The sequence below is a fragment of the Myxocyprinus asiaticus genome, chromosome 4, assembly GCF_019703515.2.
Source record: "Myxocyprinus asiaticus isolate MX2 ecotype Aquarium Trade chromosome 4, UBuf_Myxa_2, whole genome shotgun sequence".
Classification (NCBI taxonomy): domain Eukaryota; kingdom Metazoa; phylum Chordata; class Actinopteri; order Cypriniformes; family Catostomidae; genus Myxocyprinus; species Myxocyprinus asiaticus.
In genome coordinates, this window is record NC_059347.1 from 42,478,645 (window position 1) to 42,498,965 (window position 20,321).

General features: G+C 38.9%; 2 protein-coding genes across 2 annotated transcripts in view; one reads left to right on the forward strand and one right to left on the reverse strand.

Annotated features, from left to right (window-relative positions):
- The window catches only part of LOC127439927 (lysyl oxidase homolog 2B-like), a 39,855-nt gene extending 22,924 nt beyond the window's left edge, over nt 1–16,931 (reverse strand). Inside the window, exons 1-3 of the mRNA XM_051696225.1 lie at nt 16,784–16,931; nt 11,576–11,945; nt 10,993–11,168 (exon numbers count right to left, since the gene is read on the reverse strand). Of these exons, the coding sequence (XP_051552185.1) occupies nt 10,993–11,168; nt 11,576–11,915 (516 nt within the window). The 5' untranslated portion in view covers nt 11,916–11,945; nt 16,784–16,931. The remainder of the gene's footprint in view (nt 1–10,992; nt 11,169–11,575; nt 11,946–16,783) is intronic.
- Nucleotides 16,932–18,114: 1,183 nt separating this feature from the next.
- Nucleotides 18,115–19,404, forward strand: LOC127439928 (D(1) dopamine receptor-like). Its single transcript, XM_051696226.1, has one exon. The coding sequence runs from the start codon at nt 18,115–18,117 to the stop codon at nt 19,402–19,404; it is 1,290 nt and encodes a 429-aa protein (XP_051552186.1).
- Nucleotides 19,405–20,321: the final 917 nt, after the last annotated feature.

The window sequence follows — 20,321 nt, forward strand, 5'->3', positions numbered from 1 at the left end:
CTGTCTCATGGATTCAGATGTACGTCGCTGCTTATGTTGCGTGAGTGTCCACTACTGCGGAAGATGTGCAATGGGTTTAACTGGAACACCCTAAACCCTTGATCATTTGGAGCATGTTGAAGGCTGATGTCAATTTATGGAATTATTAAGTGACTTTTGCACCTGTGAAAACAAAGTTTTCAGAGATTGATTTCAGAGGCTTATGTATAAATCTTGTATGTTTAATTATTATTTTTTTTTTTCATTAGAATGAATTGTTAGAAAGGATTAATCAAGATTAACACAAATGAAAATGTTAACATAACAATGAACACATCGGCTATAACTGTGTGATAAACAGTTTAAGCTAGCTACAAGTATTATGCTGTTAAATCTCAATATTTTCAAACTTATCTAAACTGCTTAATTGACCTAACTTCACTTCCATCATACATTAGAGTTGTATGGGGGTGGGGTTTATGAAGCGCAATCTGCTGTCACATCACTATCAAGTTGCATTGTGGGATATGGAGCTGCCTGAAGCATACATCAGAGTAGACACGCTCCCTCGGTCAAAATCGAGGGGTTGAGGGTCTGTCAACAGAAACTTCATTCGCTCAATAAAGGAAGTGGAACGGACTTCCAAAATGAAGGCGGGGATTCCCCCACGGGGTACTTAAGGGAGTTAGCGGGTGGATGTTAAAAGTGAAGTGGAACGCAGCCCTTGGTAACTGGAAAAGAGGGGGGTTTTGCAGCTAGGAAAGAAAAATAGGGCAGCTGGGATATCGATTTGTGAGGGCTTGTCTTTCTGTGGATGTAAGCGTCTCTAGAGACTAGTCTTTCTTTCCAAAAAAAAAAAGAAAAAAAAAAGAGAGAGAACCTCCTACTGCTTGTACAGGAGAAGGAGTCAGAGGCACAAGTGGTGAACCTGACAGGCATTTTTCTGCTGGCCAGAAATGACAGATTGTAAAAAGGAAAATGTCACACAGCCTATGCAGTTTTTTCCATTACAATAAAAAAAGTAGTGAGAGAACATGTTTTCTTACAACCAAATACACAATTAATAATCAAACACTTCCAGCCCACAAAAAGTATATTTTTGTAACAAAAAGATACAAATAACTTCAACTAATGTCCTCTTAAAACATACTGCACCATGAAGCTAAAATGTCCAGAAGAAAGATCCAAATGTCTTGCTGTATGCTCATTCAGTAAGTTCATAGTGTGCAAGTATGTTATCTGTTTTTTGTGAACCACCCAAAGAGAGATAGAATTACAGATGGTGTCCTGTTTTAGATATACTCATTTATATATATATATATATATATATATATATATATATATATATATATATATATATATATACTGTATATTGAGATATATATATATTCTCCGTTCGGTATTAATTTCCTGCCCTCATCACTGCCAGCTGTCCTTGATTGTCCTCACCTGTGTTTCATTAATTCATTAGTCTTTGTGTATAAAATGTCCTGTTGTTTGCTTGTTCTTTGTCAGTTGTTATATGTGTATTGACCTCCTGTGTATCCAGTTCCAGTCGTAGATGTTTTCTCTGTTCCTGTGTTTTTCCCATCGTGGATGTTTCTTTTGTTCCTGTGTTTACCCCATTAATCTGTACTTTGTTTATTTTATTAAATACTGTTTTGCTGCACTTAGATCCAGCTCTCATGACTTCCTTCCATATGTTACAGAACAACTGACCACAAAATGGATCTAGCAGCTCCTTTCATTCAGCTGACCCGCGAACTTGTCCCAGAATATTCCCATCTGTTGCTAAATACAGTGACTTTTCTGATTCAACCCTGAAGTCCATGTATAAAATCGTTCTCATTGCTCACCAGTGGAAGTAGTTGCCGGTGACCGGAGATTACACGTGGGAGGAATATGTCACGCTGGTATTAGAGACATTCGCTTCAGTGGATCCTCCTCAATCAATCCCGATCCCGACTTCTGAGTCAGCCACGCCTGAATCCTCTCTATGCCATGTTACAGCCACGCCTGAGTCTGCTCCATGCCATGTCACAGCCACGCCTGAGTCTGCTCCATACCATGTCACAGCCACGCCTGAGTCTGCTCCATGGCATGTCACAGCCACACCTGAGTCTGCTCCATGCCATGTCACAGCCACGCCTGAGTCTGCTCCATATCACAGCCAGGCCTGAGTCTGCTCCATGCCATGTCACAGCCACTCCTCAGCCTGCTCCATGCCATGTCACAGCAACGCCTCAGCCTGCTCCATGCCATGTCACAGCAACGCCTCAGCCTGCTCCATGCCATGTCACAGTCAAAACTCAGCCTGCTCCATGCCATGTCACAGCCATGTCTCAGCCTGCTCCATGCCATGTCACAGCCATGCCTCAGCCTGCTCCATGCCATGTCACAGCCACACCTCAGCCTGCTCCATGCCATGTCACAACCACGTCAGAGTCTGTTCCACGCCATATCACAGTCAAATCGGAGTCAGCTCCACGCCATGCCACAGTCCAGCTTTCCGCGTCTCATTGCTTGAAGGCCTTCATGGCCCTTGTCTCCAAGTTGAATTATCCGCCACTGATATCGGTGCGTAGGGCCACGAAGACTCTTTCCCACAAATTGTCAGTGCCTTTGCCTACCACGGTCAACGAGCTGACGCCCACGCCTGTCACGGTCAACGAGCTGGAAGCCTCGTCCGTCCCAGAGCCTGCTTTGCAGCCTCATCCATCCCAGAGCCTGCGTTGCAAGCCTCGTCCGCCCCAGAGCCTGCATTGCCAGCCTCGTCCGCCCCAGAGCCAGCGTTGTCAGCCTCGTCCGCTCCAGAGCCTGCGTTGCTAACTTCGGCCTTCCGGAGGAGGAGGAGGAGAGGAAAGGCTTTCGTTTCCAAGTCTCTGCTCATGTTCATGACCACAGAGGTCATTTCCAAGTCTCTGCCCATGTTCATGACCACAGAGGTCATCTCCGAGTCTCTGCCCATGTTCACGACCACAGAGGTCGTCTCCGAGTCTCTGCCCATGTTAACGACCACAGAGGTCGTCTCCGAGTCTCAGCCTATGTTCACAACCACAGAGGTCGTCTCCGAGTCTCTGCCCATGTACATAACCACGGAGGTTGTTTCCAAATCTCTACCCATGTACACGACCACAGAGGTCGTTTCCAAGTCTCTGCCCATGTACACGACCACAGAGGTCATCTCCAAGCCTACTACTGCTCCACCTTCCATGGCTCCAGTCTCTAGTCTGTGGCCGCCTCCCAGGCCTCCTGACCTTATCTCGACCCTGTGGTCACCACCCAGGCCTCCTGATCCTGTTTCAGCCCTGTGGCTACCAACCAGGCCTCCTGATCCAGTCCCTACCATGAGGTGGTCTTCTGAGTCTCCTGGCCATCCGCCTGATCTGCTCTGGTCTTCTGGGTCTCCTGACCATTCACCTGATCTGCTCTTGTCTCCTTGGTCTCCTGGCCGTCTGCCTGATCTGCTCTGGTCTCCTTGGTCTCTCGGCCGTCCACCCGATCTGTTCTGGTCTCCCTGGTCTCATGGCTGTCTGCCTGATCTGCACTGGTCTCCTTGGACTCTCGGCCGTCCACCCGATCTGCCCTGGTCTCCTTGGTCTCCTGGCCGTCCGCCTGATCTGCTCTGGTCCCCTTGGTCTCTCGGCCATCCACCCGATCTGCTCTGGTCTCCCTGGTCTCATGGCCGCCCGCCTGATAACTCCCTTCAACAGCTTGATTTTTATGAAGAACATACAGTTCTAGACATTTCTGGAATCTTGAAATATATTATAATAGATATATCTTATAATATAAATATCTGATAGCCTACATGGGGGGCCTTCAAATATTTTTTTCCGACAATGGGGGTCCTTGGAGTCAAAAAGGTTGAGAACCACTAGCATATGCAATACAAAGGACCGGGGTATATGTCCTGAAGAGCACGCAAGTCTACACGTGAGCCCAAAGTGTCTTAGCACCACAAAATGACATGGCTGCTTCAAAAAATTTGTTTTTCATCTCACACTTGCTTTTTATGACACTATTAGGTTTAGGTTTAAGGTTTAGGGTAGGGAGGTAAGTTTTGTTGATTTAAACCTTGATAGAACATTAACCTTAAAAACCTAATCTGTTTAGGAGAACATTTCACTCACTTTAAGCGCCACACAGTGGAAATTTCACTTCAGAACTACCCTGAGACGTGTAATGACCCAGATACATTTTTATTGCAAAAACATTGGCACAGTCACGCATAGGGTTGCAACGAAATGAGATTTTCACGGTACGATAACCATCTCTGAAAATATCACGGTTTCACGGTATCACGGTATACGGTATTACACAATTATTATTATCAGTTACAATGACCCTTAAAGGAGTTTTTTTTTTTTTTTGGTTGAACAAATGCTTTATTATAATTGAATTTTTTATTGAAGTAAGTGTAAAATAAGTCTCCCTTTTGAAAATAAATAAAATAAATAGAATAAATCAGAAAGCTAACAGAATTATAATAATAAACCGAATTATAAACATGATAAAAAAAAAATAGCATGTAACTATAACATGTTATATAACTAAAGCATGTTAGTTTACATGTTAGCATAGCATGTTAAATGAACTACTAAATGAAGAATAACATCAGCTGTGTGAGCTTTTAAAGTAATGTCCAATGATTATTAACAATTAACATACACTGTAGGTGCGCGACAGTGCAGCCAGACTGCTCCTCAGTCTGTTCTCAACTGGTTTTGCTTCAGGACCCAGATTTTACATTGGAAATCAAGTGGCGACCCACCATAGTAAAAACATAACCTGTGTTTTATGTATCCTGGGTCCCATTTCCTTTTATGTTGCATAGTTTTGTTCATGGTTTTCAAGTACAAAGACATGCATCAAGTGACATTATTTTTGTTGTTGATGTCAACAACAAAATCTACAGGAAGTTTTCTCTCCCCCCTTTTAAAATTGAAGAGCATATTTACTTATATGCACCCATTATTATCACGTTAATTTCAAACATAATTCAAACAGAACATACATATTACACTGGAGGAAAGGCTAGTCTTTTTAGTCTAGTGTATCTAGTCTTAAATAATAGTAATAAATAACAAATTATAGTATTTATGAAAAAATAAATACTAGCTGAAACACATCTTGAAACTTTAACTACAACTGCCACTGTTGATATAAAATGAGGTCTAATAGATTCTACCTTTAGATTATTTCATATGAAACTATCACATTTTGTCAAAATATGACACTTACTTTTACTCATGTAAAATCGTGAAACAATTTTGTAAAGGTGATGATGTATAAAAATAATAATAATAAAGAAAATAGCCCATTGCACATTGTTGCTCTTTTCCTCAATGCTGTTTGGCATGTCAGGGCTGCCTACTGTTTGAGAGGTTCGACTTGACTTTAAACTAGAAAAGTCTCACTATAATTGAAATTGGTCACATCAGTTTTGAGGTCTGCGCTCCGCAATATCGAGGGAAGCCCGGCGGTTGCACGCGCGCGACAGAGAGAAGAGCAGATCATTAGCGCGAGCCGGTTCCGTTACACTCTTGCGAAAGTGCAGATGAGAAGCCTTTAGCTGATTGCGAGATTATCATTAAATCTGCCTCAGCAGTCCTAAATAGGCTATCACTTGGACGGCCGCCGAAATATCTTCAATGGGAGAACAACGGCATTGTTCTTTCCCTGCTGCCCTGCTGTTAGACCCAGTCCGAATAGACCTGAGACCCACTTTTGGGTTACGACTAGCGAAACACTGCTTTAACTCACACACACTCACTTATGTCAGGCCCCCACGTCTGCTTCTCTCTGACATTTTCTCCGCTGCATGTGTGTGTGTGTGTGTGTGTGTGTGTGTGTGTCGTGCAAGTTGACGAGTCTAGCAGGCAGTCGAGGAGGAAAGGAGATGCGCATGCGCAAGTGAGATTCTCCGTTCGGTTGCAATTTTTTCTCTAAACTGTAGATAAACTAACGTACATGGTATGATAACCGTCAATTTTCATACCATGGTATACCGTGAAACCGGTATACCGCTGCAACCCTAGTCACGCAGTATACATTGCATGGGAGAAGGCACTCATGAATTGCGATGTCAGAGTACCCAGCCCCTTGAGACATAAAGATAAAATAAAATAATAATAAATAAATAAATAAGCTTTGGAGAAAGTTAATAATGTTGTTGGTTTTGTGAATTGTTTTCTGAGGTTTGTTACCAAACCTTGCTGTTGAGCAGATGGATGAATTCAATACAATTCATAATGCCTATTTACTCAAATTCCATTATTTTTATTATCATTATTATTATTATTATTATCATTGCTGGTTTTATAGTTATTATCATTAATAGTTGCCTTACAACAACAATAATTCAGCAAATAGGAAGTAGAAATTCATAGATATGATTTAAATATGATGGCAAGTGTAGAAATAAATAACATGTACACATTTAATTACAAAAGCCTTTTGTGTGTGTGTGTGTGTGTGTGTATATATATGTATATATATATATATATATTTGCAATGTGAATGATACATTTTGATACAAAACCGTCAATTTTCTCACTTCATGCTCATAGTTTTGAATGAATACATCACATTCAGTCGGGTGGTCACATACGGTCTAGTCGCACAAATATTTCAACGTATCAAAAGCTCAAATCAGATCCAAAATTCCGCCTCTGCAGATGGTCAGAACTCCATATAGCCGCCATGTAACACCCTGCCGTTTGTCAATCTGTCATTTGTCAGATGCAGTAAATGGGTGGCTTCAGTCCAGTAAGACAAAAGAAAATTATCTGCAAAAATATAGTGAGTACTTTTCAAGTTTAAATAAAATTGTAAGTAGTAAAAACTATTATTTATTTCTTTTGAAATGTAATTAAGTAAAAGTATTCCATTTAAATTTCACTCAAGTAAAGTACCAATCCTGAAAAAATCAAACTTAAGTATAATACTTAAGTATTTTTACTCAATTACTTTACACCCCTGGTAAGTTCTTGTGCATTCTTACTCCTTCATTTGCAAACTTCACCTGTTGGTCTATGACTCCTCAAAAAGTGCCAGTGGCTCTTATTGTTAAGAGATCACTATTGTTTTTTCTTTTGCTCTTTGCAAAGACATGTTTAAAAAAAAAGCCTTTTCTGAAGATGGGACACTCACTCCCTCCCCTGAATCACAATAGGACAAGGTTTTAACAAGCAGCCCAAAGTGTTTAAATGCAAGTCTGTTATAAGTTTTTTTTTAATGGTCTGTAGACAACAGTTAACAGACAACATTAGTTGGACAACTGCCCAGGTCTGACTTGTTTGACAGACTGAGAGGCATAGCAAAATCTGATGATATCTCTTTCCTGAAACAGCAAGGGGCATTCTGCCTATGTGGTGCCCATGATTAATTGGCCTCTGCTCTTTTTCTTTCTGCAACTATTTGTACAGTTAAATCTGATCTAAACTACTCTTTAAAGGAAAAACAAACATCCGTGTGGGTTTTCAAGGAACATTTTTGCATCTCTAGAAATCTTGAAATTCTCAGGAATGAAAAGGAGTCAAAAGCTTGCATGATTTATCGAATGCACTGCGACAAAGCAGTAAAGACCAGGCTAAGAGAAACATAACAACTTCAAGTATTCCCACAGGAATGACACTGCTTTGTGGTATCAGAGATTATGCTTGCTTTGTGGTATCAGATTTTATGTTATGCTAATTGATGTAAACATCCTGTTAAATGTAGGAAGTGTCATCCACCAAAAGTATGCAACTTGAAAGGGAAGAGCAGAAAAGAGATAAAACGATGTGTAATGTAAGTGATGTCCTGCTTATTGAGCCGCCAACAGAAGGATGAAATTATATTGTATTTTCATCCTAATATCCAATATTGCATGGATGATTGTTGGTGTCCATGCAATTATCTAATCAGCCAATCGTGTGGCAGCAGTGCAGTGCAAAAAATCATACAGATACAGGTCAGGAGCTTCGGTTCATGTTTACATCATCCATCAGAATAGGGGAGCGTGGCATGATTGCTGGTGCCAGATGGGCTGGTTTGAGTATTTCTGTAACAGCTGATCTCCTGGGATTTTCATGCACAACAGTCTCTAGAATTTACTCTGAATGCTGCCAAAAACAAAAAACATCCAGTGAGTGGTAGTTCTGCGGATGGAAATGCCTTATTGATGAGAGAGGTCAACAGAGAATGGCCAGACTGTTTCGAACTGACAAAGTCTATGGTAACTCAGATAACCACTCTTTTATCAGAATGTTATTCTGAGATGCAGGTTGGCACTGTTTTGGCAGCACGAATGGGACCTACACAATATTAGGCAGGTGGTTTTAATGTTGTGGCTGTATATTAAGTGTACATACTTTCATACTAAAAAGTATATACACTCAGTGACCACTTTATTTGGTAAACCTGTACAGCTACTTATTCACGCGATTATCTAATCAGCCAATCATGTGGCAGCAGTGCAATGCATAAAATCAGGCAGATATGGGTCAGGAGTTTTAGTTAACCATCAACCATCAGAATGGGGGAAAATGTGATCTCTGTTATTTCGACCGTGGCATGATTTTTGGTGTCAGAGGGGGCTGGTTTGAGTATTTCTGTAACTGCTAATCTCCTGGGATTTTCATGCAAACGAACTTGGATTTGGTCCAAGCAAACAAACCAAGTGTGAAAGAACCCTCAGAAAACCCCTCTGTACAATTGTAGTGAGCAGAATAGCATCTCAGAATGCACAACATGTTGAACCTTGAGGCGGATGGGCTACAACAGCAGAAGACCACGTCGGGATCCACTTCTGTCAGCCAAGAACAAAAAGCTGAGGCTGCAGTGGGCACAGGCTCACCAAAACTGGACTGTTAAAGACAGGAAAAACATAGCCTGATCTGATGAATCTCAATTTCTGTTGAGGTGCACAGATGATAGGTGTACAGCTGTTCCTAATAAAGTGGTCACTGAGTGTATACTTTTATTTAGATTTACACTGGTGGCCAAATGTTTGGAATAATGCACAGATTTTTCTGTTTCGGAAGGAAATTTTTACTTTAATTCACCAAAGTGGCATTCAACTGATCACAAAATATAGTCAGGACATTACTGATGTAAAAAACAGCACCATCACTATTTGAAAAAAGTCATTTTTGATCAAATCTAGACAGGCCCCATTTCCAGCAGCCATCACTCCAACACCTTATCCTTGAGTAATCATGCTAAATTGCTAATTTGGTACTAGAAAATCACTTAACATTATATCAAACACAGTTGAAAGCTATTTGGTTCGTTAAATGAAGCTTTACATTGTCTTTGTGTTTGTTTTTGAGTTGCCACAGTATGCAATAGACTGGCATGTCCTAAGGTCAATATTTGGTAAAAAAATGGCAAAAAAGAAACAGCTTTCTCTAGAAACTCATCAGTCAATCATTGTTTTGAGGAATGAAGGCTATACAATGCTTGAAATTGCCAAAAAACTGAAGATTTCATACAAAGGTGTACACTACAGTCTTCAAAGACAAAGGACAACTGGCTCTAACAAGTACAGAAAGACAAGTGGAAGGCCAGATGTACAACTAAACAAGAGGATAAGTACATCAGAGTCTCTAGTTTGAGAAACAGATGCCTTACATGTCCTCAGCTGACAGCTTCATTGAACTCTACTCGCTCAACACCAGTTTCATGTACTCAACAGTCAAGAGAAGACTCAGGGATGCAGGCCTTATGGGAAGAATTGCAAAGAAAAAGCCACTTTTGAAACAGAAATACAAAAAGAATAGTTGGGCAAAGAAACAGACATTGGACAACAGATAATTGGAAAAAAGTGTTATGATCTTAACCCCATTGAGCTTTTGTGGGATCAGCTAGACTGTAAGGTGCGTGAGAAGTGCCCAACAAGACAGCCACATCTATGGCATGTGCTACAGGAAGCATGGGGTGAAATGTCACCTGAGTATCTGGACAAACTGACAGCTAGAATGCCAAGGATCTGCAAAGCTGTCATTGCTGCACGTGGAGGATTTTTTGATGAGAACTCTTTGAAGTAGTTTTAGTTTATATTTTTTTCAAATTGTAATAGTAATTTTTTCACGTTATTAATGTCCTGACTATACATTGTGATCAGTTGAATGCCACTTTGGTGAATAAAAGTACCAATTACTTTCCATAAGAGCAAAATCTGTACATTATTCCAAACCTTTGGCCGTCAGTGTAATAACTGTAGGGATCTTTATGCAGTATCACTGGGAATGTGCCAGAGCTAAAAGAGATGTAGTGTGTCAGCTCCTCAACAAATAAACTGTAACTTCCCCTGAACTCTGCAGTACCTCGAACAAGCACAAACTCCCTGTGATTGTAATCAAAGTGTTGCATAACTGTGTCTGTTTGGTCTTGGCTTTCAGAGGTTTCACGTGTCCCACTCTCTCATGATATCTATTTCTAGATGACACTGCCAACTCACATAATCACAGGAAAATGGAAAGACACAGAGGATAGTGGCAATTACATATTATATAGTAGTAATTAAAGTATTACTACTAAGTGTGAACGTATTACTCATCATTTCCTAACCCTCATGCCGTGTCAAACTCATGTGACTTTCTTTCTTCTGCTGAACACAAATTAGATAATTTGAAGGAAGTATTTGTTCGTTTTAGACCCCATTGACTTATATTGTATGGACAAAAACACATCACAAATCATTCAAATTGTCTTTGTTTTTGTTCTGCAGAAGAAAGAATGTCTTACGAGTTTGAGACAATTATAAGAGAATTATAATTTTTGGGTGAACTATCCCTGATGCTAAGTAGCACAAATCTGGGTACCATAAATATTTTAGCTTTGACATCAAGGAGGTATTTGAACATTCCATTGTTATATGCCTGACAACCAAGCCACTTAGCTTTGGGTCAGAAAATAAATAGAAAAGAATGAATCAAGTGATTGTAAATGTGTCCAAAGAAGAAAAAAATCTGCACTGGTTTCAGACAATATCACAGGAAACATATCTGTACTGAATGCACTTACATTAATGTTGTTGGTAAGGGTGTTGACAAACTTAAATCCTGGGATTCTCTTGTCACTGCAAACAACCCCGACATCTTCAGTATGCTTGCAATCGGACACGCCAATGCCATTAGACTCGCACTGGGCCAAGCTCTTCTCCTTTCCCATGCAGTGGACATTGTCAAACCAGATACGACCTGGCAAACACAGGAATTCAGCCAACAACATAAACATTTTGGAAGTCTAGAAGAAATGTTAGCCTCAGTCACCATTCACTTTTACTGTGTGGAAGAGAAAAAAAAATGCAATAAAAGTGAATGGTGACTGTGGCTAACATTCTGCCTAACAGCTCCTTTTGTGTTCCATGGAAGAAAGAACAACATGGGGGTTTGGAACAACATAAGGTTGAGTAAATGATGACAGAATTTTCCATCTTGGGAGAACTTAACCCTTTAACATAGGGTGAGTTTACATCAACAAAAATAAGAGTGGAAGCTGTCACATTTAGACAAAATGTACAATGTGTTGCAAAAATTACATTAAACTGAGAAAAATGCATCAGTTTTACATTACGTCATAGTTGTTCTGAACTGTGCAAACCCACCTTCTCCTTTCCCATATTTAGATGATGGAGACCAAGAGATTGCCTCAAAGTAACCCAATTCTCTGCATACCACCTGAGCAGCGTGAATGTTGAAATCATCATCACAAACAGTCCCCCACTCCCCTTCATAGAAGACCTCAACACGCCCTTCGTTGTGCTTGCGTTTCTCCCCTGCCAGACGAAGCTGTATCCTGGGCGTATCAGCAGGAAGCTCTGGAGCTGTGTAAAGATTCTGTGCAGGGTCCTGATAGCCCGGAGGGTAACCCAAGTGCTCATACTGTGCGTGACTTTGTCCCCATGCACTCAACAGTACAGCTGACACACACCAAAGGGCCAGCATAATGATAGAGGCCCAGAAGTTTGTTATGGCCTGTAAACAGCCAAAAGGGAAAGTGAAGCAATGGATGTTTTTTTATTATTATTATTATTATTATTTAAAAGGCAGCACAGAGAGACATGCTTGTTTCTAACTGGCCGCACATTCTCATGACCCACACTGTAAAAACAATCCTGTTGATTTTACCAAAAAAAAAAAAACTGGCAGCTGTGGTTGCCAGGATAATTATGTAAAGAATACAGTAAAAATGTAAACAACTTTACAGAACAACCTGTAAATTTTACTGTTTAAAATTGTTGTAATTTACATGACCACGACGGCACTGTAAAAAAAAAAAAAAAAAAAAAAAAATTTTTGTTACATTTACAGTAAAAAAAAAAAAACATCATAAACTTGATATTAGCCTTCTGAAACAGTAAAAATCTGCTTTTTACTTTATAAGGTATTTATTAATATCATCATTAGTGGCTCTTCCGGGAGCAATGACCAATAAACATGTAGAGACAGTGCTCAGTGTCACTCACACAAACACTAAACACCATCAACAACACATGTGAAATTTAAATAATGCAGTAAACATTAACTAAACTACATCAAATATAAAACAGAACACCACAATGTACATAACTAATATTAAAAATAAGAAGAAACATAACTATTCCCATAAAATATAATGAAATGTAATGGGTCACGCAGGGAATTCTGGGAACACCCGATTACTGTTATTTTTACTGTAATTTTAACAATAATTTACTGTACAAAGTACATGTACTCTCTTGTTAAACATAATGTAAATTTTTACCATTAATTAAACAGGAAAATCATACTTTTTACATCTAAAAATTTTAATTTTTACAACATTTTATTGTAAAAACTACTGTATTGTCTTTTAAATATATTTAAAAATGTTACTGTATATTTTACAGTTAATACTCGTTAATCAATTAACGTTTTATTTCTGTAGCATTTTTACAGTCTTTTACTGTTAAATTTACAGACATTTCTTACAGTGCATATGTTATAAGATTGCAAGCGGCTTATTTATCTGTGCTCTTAAAATCAAATGATCAATCAAATTAAATTTTTATCAAAGTCATGAGCATTTGAGCCCACATCAAATGATCCCAGTCCACATCAAAGGTGCAATAATGAGGACACAGGGGCCTGCTGTGGCAGACTATTAATATATATTGCCCATGACCTAAGCAGAAAAAATATATAATTCTGTTTGAATTTCTTGGAAAAGTATCATGTTCTTAGCGGAACTACAGTATAACTGAGAGTAATTATTTTTGACAGATGTTGAAATACTTTGATTAGCATGTTAGATATTCTCTTTCAGTGACACAAGAGGATGCGCTAAGTGTAAACAGATGAGGTTTTCTTTAAAAACACAGTACAATGAAAATTATGATTTTGTGGTGAAGTAAATACAGCATAAAAGATTAAGTAATTTCTACATTGAATAAATTAAAGCATGAACTTGAAATCTTTGAGTAAATTATACATTCAAACATGTAAAAATTAATTCTAGCTTATATGTAAATATTATATATGATTATTTGTTATCTTTACAATGTGTCATCATGTCTCAATCCTGAAGTAGAAAAACTTGCTAATTTATTTGCTAATTTGAGTAAATGTCATTGATAAATAAAATAAGTAAATTTTACTTAACTTTTTGAATCTGGTGTTCCCAGCATGCACTGGGCTTGAATAATTAACAAGCTTTCATGTTTTCGCTATTTGCAAATTCATTTATACCATTTTTATTGTTGATTTTGTTATGTTTGATAACTTTTGTGCATTCTTAAGTTCCTACTTAAAAATACCTGTTCATACAATAAAATATATATATATATATTCTGATTGTCACCGTCATCATGTTTTAAGTGTTGATGTCTGTGTGTGCACAGAGCAGGTTTCAAATGTCAGTAATGCAAAGTGATGTTGTCTCATACATGTTCTAATAATATGTTCTGTTAAGTTTATAAAGTTTGAATACCATGCATATCATATTTGTAAGGTGAAGCTAGTGATGGGAACATCGGATCTTTTTACTGACTTGAATCTTTGAGTCTCGTTCAGCAAAATGAACGAATCTTTATTCAAGTCATTTCATTCATTTAAGCAGAATTAAATTAAACTGTTACATTTTCAATAGCCAAATCCCCCCTAATACATCTACTTACACAAACTTTGATTATAGTCCCAATAAGGAAAAATGTATAATGCAGCCAAGGACAAATGATGAGAAACAGAAAGATTAGTTCACCTCTGGAATCTTCTTGTCCGAGTCATTCGTTCTTATGTTACGTGACAGCCATATGTGCATAGCGTATATGGCTGTCAGGTGACAAAAGAACGAACGACTCAGACGAAAAGTGTTGAAAGATGAACTAATCATTTCTGTTTCCTGTACAGCGCCTATGCGGTTTTCACGTAACAAACGAATGGAGGCTGCGCAATGCACATGCGCGGCCAACACAAAAATAAACGTTCTTCTGAGTCACATAAAAGATTCGTTCAATATGAACGAATCGTTCATGAACGACCCATCACTAGTAAAAGCTACTATTTACTAACTAGTAGTTAAATTTGCTCTCTTACTTAAGTCAATACTATTTCATGATGTTTCATGCTTTTATACTATTAAGATTTACTTGGAAAAACTGTGAGAAAAAACTTTAAAAATTAAAGGGAATGTTCACCCAAAAATTTTAATTCTCTAGTCATTTACTCACCCTCATGCTGTCCCAGAAGTGTATGACTTTCTGCAGAACACAAACAAAGATTTGTAGGTCCATACAGTGCAAGAAAATGGTAGCCAGAACTCTGAAGGTCCAAATATCACAGAAAGGCAGCATAAAAGTAATCCAGAAGACTCCAGTGGTTTAATCAATGTCTCCTAAAGTGATCCAAACATTTTTGGGAGAGAACAGACCAAAATGTAATTCCTTTTTCACTGTAAATCTTGACAGCAGTTTCCTTGGCAATCGTGATTTCAAGCTCGATTACACTTCCTATATCGCCATCTAGAGCTCTGCACATGCGTCAAGCACTAGAAAGTGTAAATCGAGCTTGAAATCATGATTGTACCTAGAGAATGCAATGGCAAGATGTACAGTGAAAACAGAGTTATATTTTGGTCTGTTCTCACCAAACCAACTGGATCACTTCAGAAGACATTTCTTCAACCACTGGAGTCTTATGGATTACTTTTATCATACTTTCATCAAAGTTCTGGTCACCATTCACTTGCATTGTGAGGACCAACAGAGCTGATTTTTGGGTGAAATATCAATTTAAGTAAATCTTACTACAATTTTTTTTCCCCAGTGTATATGTACAAAAATATAAAGGGGATAAATAGGGTGAGAAAAAACTCCAATAGAAAAGACTTCAAGACTATTTTCTGTGTCTCCAACACCCACTGGTACATAACCTACTGTGTCAAATGTTTAAACCTGCTTCAAAGGGTTCCCTCATGATTTTCACTCCAAGAAAAAAGAGACACTTCAACAAAGACTCCACCTCACTTTCACTTCACCTTCACTCACTTTCACACTCAAAATGTACAAGGTATTGTCTAAACTGCACCAACATTGTCAAGTTAGTAGCAATTAACTAAATGCCACAGGGATAAATAAGTCTTTCGGGGCCATTAAAACAGTAAATCTCAGGAATCCTAATGCATGTGGCAAACAGACATGAACCCTAACTAACAATTTGTTACACAAGTTTCCAAAAAATGTGCTTTTTATATAGTGAAGCTATGAAAAGCCTATCACTTAGTCCAAATGAAGGGGCCTGTTCAAGTTTGTATGTGTGGCACATCTTTATTCTTCTGGACAAGACATTGTTCGGTGCCCCCAGTAGGGACCTGGCCTTACATTCCTCTCCCTGAAGACAAGGGCCTGGTCTTGGTAGTATTTTGCTCCTCCAGACAGCAAGTCCCCTGATAAACATGACTACACAGTTTGGGTCAAAAGTCAAAGTACCATGGTCCTGTGTAATTCTTCCTAAACACAAGAACACTGTGTTCTGTCTGAACCAGCAAAAAAACAAAGCACAGAACACTTTTGCCAGGGCTTTAATGTATATCAATAAATGTAACAAGTTGACATCTATAACGAATAATGTTCTGTAATATCTGAGAATATTACACAAACCATCGTCTTCACATGTCTTGGGGAAAGCCTTTAAGAATAAGCTTTAAGTGTGACTACGTCCATTTTAGGGTGTGAGGGGCTGTTCTAACTGAAAGCATTTTTCCCGGCCGTCTGCGCTGTTTATGTGTGTGTGTGTATGTGTGTGTGTGTGTGTGTGTGTGTGCGTGCGAGAGTGCGTGCGTATGTGTGTGCTATTATTACGTCTTTGACCGTTGCGCCGCGTCTCGCTTTTTTTAAGCGTCTCTTGCAGGAGCGCCGCATTTTTAGAGTCTGTGTGAGGTTAAAAAACGACAACTTTTAAAAACGCCTCGCGAGAGACACCTAAGTTGTGTTCTATTCGTTGTGTCTTGCTTTTTAGCACCATAACGCGTTCGCCCTGAACGGCCCCTAACTTCTCTCCTTCAGCCATAAACTGATTGTTCTTGCATTAGTTCCACTGACTCAAGAATGACGTCATACATAGCAACATATGCGTTGCTTTTTCCTCATGTATCTTACAAGAAAATATGATGTACTGTAAAATACAATGAACCCTTGCCATGCAATATAATAATAAAACGAAATAACCCGAAAGTTTCACAACAGACTCAGAAAACAACAACAACAATAACAACAACAAAAAAAACTGAAAATAACAAATTGTTTGGTAAATCATATAAAAACATAAGTAGCCTAAAACATATGAGGTAGTTGGCTTACTTTTGCTGCGAAGGCAAATTTCACAGTGGAAGAATTCTCCTCGGAAGTACAATGTGAATCTCTGCTTCTCTCATCTGTTGCACATCTCCTTAACTTTCACTAAATATCTCCTGCAATTTTGGGCACGTCGAAACAAAGTTACGCCTTGTTGAACTGCCCCCCTCACGCCCACCACTGCGGGCTGGTGACCTCGTGGACCTCCAGACGCATGCAGGAACTTAACTGGGATTTTTTTTATTTATTTCTTTTTTTTTTTTTTTTTAAGACAGACAGGTGTACGTGCGTTAAAAAACGTCCTATAAATAATTAATAAAAAACGATTAATTAATTTCATACCGCGACAAGAGCACTTTGGGTGGCTAGTGGAAGTTTTTCTGGAAAGAGGCCACACAAAACTTTGTTGACATGCTATATTGTAAACCTGCATTTATGTAGGTTGGTTTTGTTTGTTAAGCATACAGTATTAATTAAAATATTTGGATTGGGACGAGTGTTTTTCACTGTCAATAAGGCGAGCATTGTGCGTAAATCGCTGTACTCCTGTAGGACACAAATGCAAGTAAAAATAAAATAAGGTGTATACTGCCACCTTGTGGACAATGGTACACCTTGGAGAAAAACACTAAATCAGCCCATGCATACATTTACCTCCACCAGTAATAAGACAGCAACACTAAAAAATAACCACTTCATAAAAGGTTACATAATTTCTTGTTCATTTCAATCACATTCGACATTTCAGAACATTTCAAGTATTCTATAAACAAATTAATCTCCATTGTGATTGGATCAGTCAATGTGAGCCCACTTTGAATATTTTTCATAACAAATCTATTCGACCATTAAAGAAAAACAATGTTTAATATAGGCCTTCAGCCCCTGCAACAGGGGGTCATTTTTACCCCAAATGCTATCCTTTCACTTATTGGACAGTTATTGATATATATATATATATATATATATATATATATATATATATATATATATATATATATATATATATATATATATATACTGTACAATCACCTTGAATATTTTTTTTTAATTCAGTAAGATTTCTGCTCTGTCTTAAGCTCCTCCTCCTAATCCGACTTCCAAAATCTTTAGTCTCCACCTCTGCACTGTGTTCTCAAGCACTTCTCTGTGAATGAAGGAGGGAAGGTCTTTGGGTTCTTTCAGAATTAGTATATTCTTAAAGGCAACTCGCTCTTCATGGAGGAATTTCTGAAGTCATTGGATTCTGAGCTATCTACAGATGAAGAATGGATGTTTTTTTTTTTTAATTCTTCATTTTCCATGGTCCATCCAGGGTAAAAGGGACAGCCCGGAAGATGGTAAATCAGACTGAAGGTTATGTCTCAGAGCTAATAACTCGCTCCACAACTGCTTGTGTGCTTTTTATTTTTGTGCTCTCCACCTTCCTAGGGAATGCTCTTGTGTGCACTGCTGTGGTGCGATTCCGTCATCTTCGTTCCAAAGTAGCGTATGTGTTTGTAGTATCCTTGGCTGTGTCAGATCTCTTAGTTGCCTCTCTTGTAATGCCATGGAAGGCAGCCACTGAGATTATGGGTTTCTGGCCATTTGGAAATTTCTGTGAAGTATGGGTTGCATTTGACATTATGTGTTCCACTGCTTCCATTCTTAACCTGTGCATCATAAGTGTGGATCGTTACTGGGCTATTGCTAGTCCATTTAACTATGAGCAGAGAATGACAAGGAGGGTGGCGTTTGTCATGATTGGAGTGGCATGGACTCTATCTGTTCTGATCTCATTCATTCCTGTGCAGCTGAGTTGGCATAAAACTCTGGGCCATAAAGGAGACCTAGAAGGGAGCGGTGAAAAATGTGATGCCAGTTTAAACCGTACTTATGCCATCACCTCATCTCTGATCAGCTTCTATATCCCTGTCTCAATAATGATTGTGACATATACACGCATCTTCTTCATAGCGCAAAAGCAGATTCGAAGGATCTCAATGCAAGAGTGTACCATTAAACATATTCAGTCTTGCCAAGGCTGCAATAAAGAACCCGAAGAAAAATTAAAAAGCTCATTTAGGAGGGAAACCAAAGTCCTGAAAACTTTATCAATTATTATGGGAGTGTTTGTCTGCTGTTGGCTCCCTTTCTTCATACTGAACTGCATGGTGCCATTTTGTGACCCTGGTTTCCACAATGCTGGTCACATCCCATGTGTCAATAAAACCACCTTTGATGTGTTTGTGTGGTGTGGATGGGCAAACTCTACCTTAAATCCTGTGGTGTATGCCTTTAATGCAGAATTCCGCAAAGCGTTCTCCAGCCTCTTAGGGTGTGGGAAGTTGTGCTCTCGAAATATGATTCAAACGGTTGACTTAAGCAATGAGTTTGTGTCCTATCATCGGGACTCCACAAACCTTCGAGATGCTCACGTTTTCAGTCAACCCTGCCTGCTTCCACACTCTATCAGGGAGGAAAGTGACAGAGACATGTGGTTTGATACCATGTCACAGATGGCTGAAGTCCCTCATGAGATAGAATGTAACTTTGGATATGGGGAAAGACATCCTACGCTAAGTCATGGAGATACAGAACTATCCTTGGATAAGATCATTTACACAAGACAAGCTAGTCACTCTTGAACATGTGATTCAGGATGAAGGAGAATCAGCTATTCGTGGAATATTATAATCTGTAAATATAGTTATGTGTTGTACATTAGGTGCTGTTCATAATGATTACTAGTATCATTGGTGATACTTTCATGATGTATCAAGACAAAAGAGTGGATAAAATAGATAACCGAATCCCATGGTGGGAGAACTGACTCAATGCTATTTCATGTTATTGAAAATGAAAAACACTTGCCTTTGAAAGGTCCTTTATCATCTCTTAAAGAAATAGTTCACCCAAAAATGAAAATTCTCTCATTATTTACTAACCCTTATGTTATCCCAGGTGTGTATAACTTTCTTTCTTCACCAGAACAGATCTGAAGAAAAACAGAAAAATATCTTAGTTCAGTAGGTCCTTAAAATGCAAGTGGATGGCTATTTCTCTTTTGAAGCTCCAAATATTACAGATAGTCAGAATAAACGTCATCCTTATGACAGCAGCTGTTAAATTTATGTCTTCTAAAGTGACATGAAAAATATAAATACACTGTATTGCCAAAAGTATTCGCTCTCCCATCCAAATAATTGAATTCAAGTGTTCCAATCACTTCCATGGCCACAGGTGTATAAAATGAAGCACCTAGGTATGCAGACTGCTTCTTCAAACATTTGTGAAAGAATGGGCCGCTCTCAGGAGCTCAATGAATTCCAGCGTGGTATTGTGATAGGATGCCACCTGTGCAACAAGTCCAGTCTTGAAATTTCCTCGCTACTAAATATTCCACAGTCAACTGTCAGTGGTATTATAACAAAGTGGAAGCGACTGGGAATGACAGCAACTCAGCCACAAAGTGATAGGCCACGTAAAATGGCAGAGCAGGGTCAGCGGATGCTGAGGCGCATAGTGCGCAGAGGTCGCCAACTTTCTGCAGAGTCAATCGCTA